Here is a 3,361-nt window from a genome sequence, read left to right as displayed (position 1 = left end):
GCAGCGCCACAGCTTGGCCACTCTACAAAGGATTCAGGATCTCTACAGGCTGACCTGTGCTATCCGCACGTTTAGTCTGAGGTAACACAGCGGTGGCTATTTGCTTTCCACTCCGACTGCGGCGACGGCTTTCGCTTTCTTTTGTCACGCCTGAGCTTTTCCGCCGCCTCGACAGAGCGCGTTGCCATTTCCTCAGCCGCGCCTGAGGTAAGCGCTCCGCCCGCCCCACAGCAGCCTGAGATCCGGGCAACCAACAAAATGGCGACTCCGCGTGGAAACCGGCGAGACACTTCCGACCAACCGCAGGCCGCCGCTCGGAACCACGTGACCGCGCGGCGCTGCGCGGCACTACAACTCCCGTCATGCCCCGGGGCAGCAGCCGTTTCCCGCCCTTCCGGCGCCGCCTTCCCGTCCCAGCAGGCGCCGGCGGTGTGCGGGAAGGTCGCGCAGGGGAGAGGGTCGCTGGGCTGCCCCGTCTGCACCATGCTGGCCGCCGGTGTCCGCAGGTTCGCCACCTCCGCTCTCCGCAGGAGCCACTATGAGGATGGCCCGGGAAAGGTAACGTGGGAAGGAGACGCCGGCCCGTCGCGGCGTGGCCTGAAGGTCGCAGGAACGGAAGCGGCCTGCAGCCGGGCTCGGGGGAGGGAGGGGGGCGCGGCGGGGCTTGGAGGGGGAGAGAGGGTAACGGGGCGCTGTGGGGGAGGGTCATGGCTCTCTGCGGGGGAAAAAAGTGTCCCTGAAGGGCTCGGCGCTGGCGGCGCCCGCTCAGCCTGCGGGCGACGTGCGGCAGGCTGAGCTGAGGGGCGAGCCCCGCCGCAGCTCCTGGGCGAGGGACTGAGGGGAAATCGGGAGAATGCTGGCGAGAGGGGTAACGCAGTGCCGGCAGGAGACGCAGGCCTGTCCTGCTTCTGACATAGTCAGGGTGAGCCCTTCGAACGGTTTTGCCTGTTACCGGGTTCCAAGGTCCCAGCGAACTGGATGTCGTTGTCAGGAGCAGAGTCATGGCTGCCCTGCTGCCAGGTCCCCAGGTGAGCTTTGAGGGTCTCGTGGTAGCGCTGAAACGGCCACAGCACAGCCGATCGTGGTGCAGATGGCTTCAGTGTCCTTCCCTGCAGCCTTCTGCTTCGGTGGTACAGATGATGAGCATTGCAGTATGAGGGGCAACAATGATACTGTAAACGCTTTCTGATGTACCTCATGCTTATTAACATGTTCTACATCTAAAACCTGATTTTACATAGTTAATGAGCGTGAGGATAATCTTCACAATGAAGATAATTAAATACCAGCACAGGTTGCCTAGAGAGGCTATGGGATCTGTATCTTCAGGGACATTTGCACAAGCTGGATGAGTCCTTCAGCAAATTGGCCCTGCTTTGAACTGGGGGGAGAAGGAAAGATTTGAATAAAAATGACCTCCAGAGGTCACATCCAAGCTATTATTCTAATTACTGTGTTTGTTTCCATGAGAGGAAGGGAAATTGTTTTGAGAGTGAATATACATTTTGGCGGTTTGACTCCACCTGATAGTACTCTGAGCTTCTCATCATTTTCAAGTTGATGAGGAAGTAATTACTGTATTGATTGCAAAACTAAAATTCACTTTTGTCTTCTAGAACCTTCCATTTTCTGTGGACAACAAATGGCGATTACTTGTACTAATGTGTGGATTCTTTGGAAGTGGATTTGTCGCCCCTTTCCTTATAGTTAGACACCAGCTTCTTAAGAAATGAAGAGCACAGACTGTAATTGCACCAACTGGGTAACTGATTGTGTTAAGATTTCATAGCTTAGTGGAATCTGTGTTAAGGAGTCTAACCTCAGTCTAACCTCATCTAAAACCATTATTATGATTTTCAGCCTTTCGTAGTCCAGGTGCTTAGAGTTGTGGTCTGCAGTTGCATCTGAACTCAATAAGAATAGGTTTATGTTTCCTTCTAGATGGCTGCTGCGCTTTCATTAAGTTGTGAACTTTGACTCCCCAAAGGCCACACCTCTTTGACTGCAGCTTCTTGGTAGTCTATGGCTGGGCTGACAAAAGAGTGCTACTGATTCGATTTGGATTCTAACTGTAACCAAACCCACATCTACCCTCTTCTTTGAGGAAACATAAAGCTACACTTCGTGTAATCTCTAGGAATAACTGGCATGTGTGATGTGAACAAAACAGTATGAGAAACTGTGATACTGTAAACGCTTTCTGATGTGCCAGTTAAAACTCAGTGGAAAACAAGATTTCTTGAACTTCAGTTCAACCATGTCAAAACAATCACACCATCTACATGCAATGTTTCTAACCATTAACAGGTTAAAGTACACTTAAAATAAGGTCATTAGCAGCAGAAGTGATTTTCATTGATGCTTGCTGATGAACCTTAACAGACAAAGCAAGCCTCAGACATAGTTCAGACTGTGCAAGCATGCCTTTTCCAGTTGAAAAGCCACTTCAGTTCTTCTTAATCTGATTCCACTTTGGAAATACCTGGTATTGTAAATTCTATAATCTGAGAAACAATACTACATCTTTTTGAGGACCTGGGATGACCCAAGTAGTTCTTGGAAGGAAATAATAGTCCTCACTGGAATCTCATAATTTAAAAAAAAATGAAGTCATCTGTGTAATTCCTTTGCTAGTGATGTTTTAGACTAAGGAGAAAAAAAAATGGGAGACATATTGAACTTGAGCATTTAGAACTGTATGATTTCATGTAAGTCAAGATGTCTGCTACAAAAGCATGTGGCAGATGAAGCAAAGCCCATCAAAATTCTAGTTAAAAACATATCTTTATAGCATTTCTAGATTCACAAATAACAGAGTTCTTCAGTTTCTTAATTCTTGTGTGTTTTTTTTTCTTGCAGAGTTCAACCCTTCTACGCAGCATCTTTCAGTGGAAATAGGAGAGCTGTAATTGTGTACCATGCTGGATATGTCTAAATAAAATCTTAGATCTGAAGTTCTTGGGCTGTGTATTTTGTGAAATTCCTGAAGTGTTTTTGACAACTAGTTTATACTGAGAACTGCTTCAAATTGCAGTGTATTGACATTAAATTAAACACTAATTGTTCATAAAATAGAGGGTTGGAAAAATTGCATTTCAGAACTGAAGTTGGGCTTAACATTTGTAGCTGGATAGATGTTAAAATAGCTTTACTAAGCTATGTGGTCTTCTCAGACACTCTTCAGACTACTCACAGAATAATGACCTGGGATAAATTACAACCAGTGAGCCTCACAGTGAGTATACTGTCACCATAATCTGAGCTGCAGAATTTTTAACTTCAGCATTTTGGATCTAGTTGAGAACATTTTATTTGGCTTTGCTGCTGTGCCTAGCTGTTCTAAAGGGCTGCTGTTACTAGG

At 47.3% G+C, this 3,361-nt stretch overlaps 1 protein-coding gene and 2 non-coding genes across 3 annotated transcripts; all 3 read left to right on the top strand.

Moving 5' to 3' along the window:
• The first annotated feature begins 409 nt into the window (after window positions 1-409).
• Window positions 410-2,954, top strand: COX7C (cytochrome c oxidase subunit 7C). The gene is made up of 3 exons (XM_086629733.1): window positions 410-558; window positions 1,617-1,762; window positions 2,860-2,954. The coding sequence occupies exons 1-2, from the start codon at window positions 484-486 to the stop codon at window positions 1,731-1,733; spliced, it is 192 nt and encodes a 63-aa protein (XP_086485859.1). The 5' UTR covers window positions 410-483; the 3' UTR covers window positions 1,734-1,762; window positions 2,860-2,954.
• LOC147526371 (small nucleolar RNA Z39) lies at window positions 1,131-1,193 on the top strand. The gene has a single exon (XR_015222951.1). It is a non-coding gene; the product is annotated as a small nucleolar RNA Z39 (small nucleolar RNA).
• Window positions 2,147-2,208, top strand: LOC147526370 (small nucleolar RNA Z39). The gene has a single exon (XR_015222949.1). It is a non-coding gene; the product is annotated as a small nucleolar RNA Z39 (small nucleolar RNA).
• Window positions 2,955-3,361: the final 407 nt, after the last annotated feature.

The sequence above is a fragment of the Tauraco erythrolophus genome, chromosome Z (assembly GCF_009769465.1).
Source record: "Tauraco erythrolophus isolate bTauEry1 chromosome Z, bTauEry1.pri, whole genome shotgun sequence".
Taxonomy (NCBI): Eukaryota; Metazoa; Chordata; class Aves; order Musophagiformes; family Musophagidae; genus Tauraco; species Tauraco erythrolophus.
The sequence above is the reverse complement of the archived record's forward strand: the minus strand, read 5'-3'. Positions and strand labels throughout refer to the sequence as shown.

What these genes read in the sequence shown, in the direction of transcription:
- COX7C (XM_086629733.1), top strand. Translation starts at nt 484, where the DNA reads ATGCTGGCCGCCGGTGTCCGCAGGTTCGCCACCTCCGCTCTCCGCAGG. An exon ending in ATGAGGATGGCCCGGGAAAG is followed by an intron (nt 559 to 1,616) that starts GTAACGTGGGAA and finishes TTTGTCTTCTAG; the next exon opens with AACCTTCCATTTTCTGTGGA.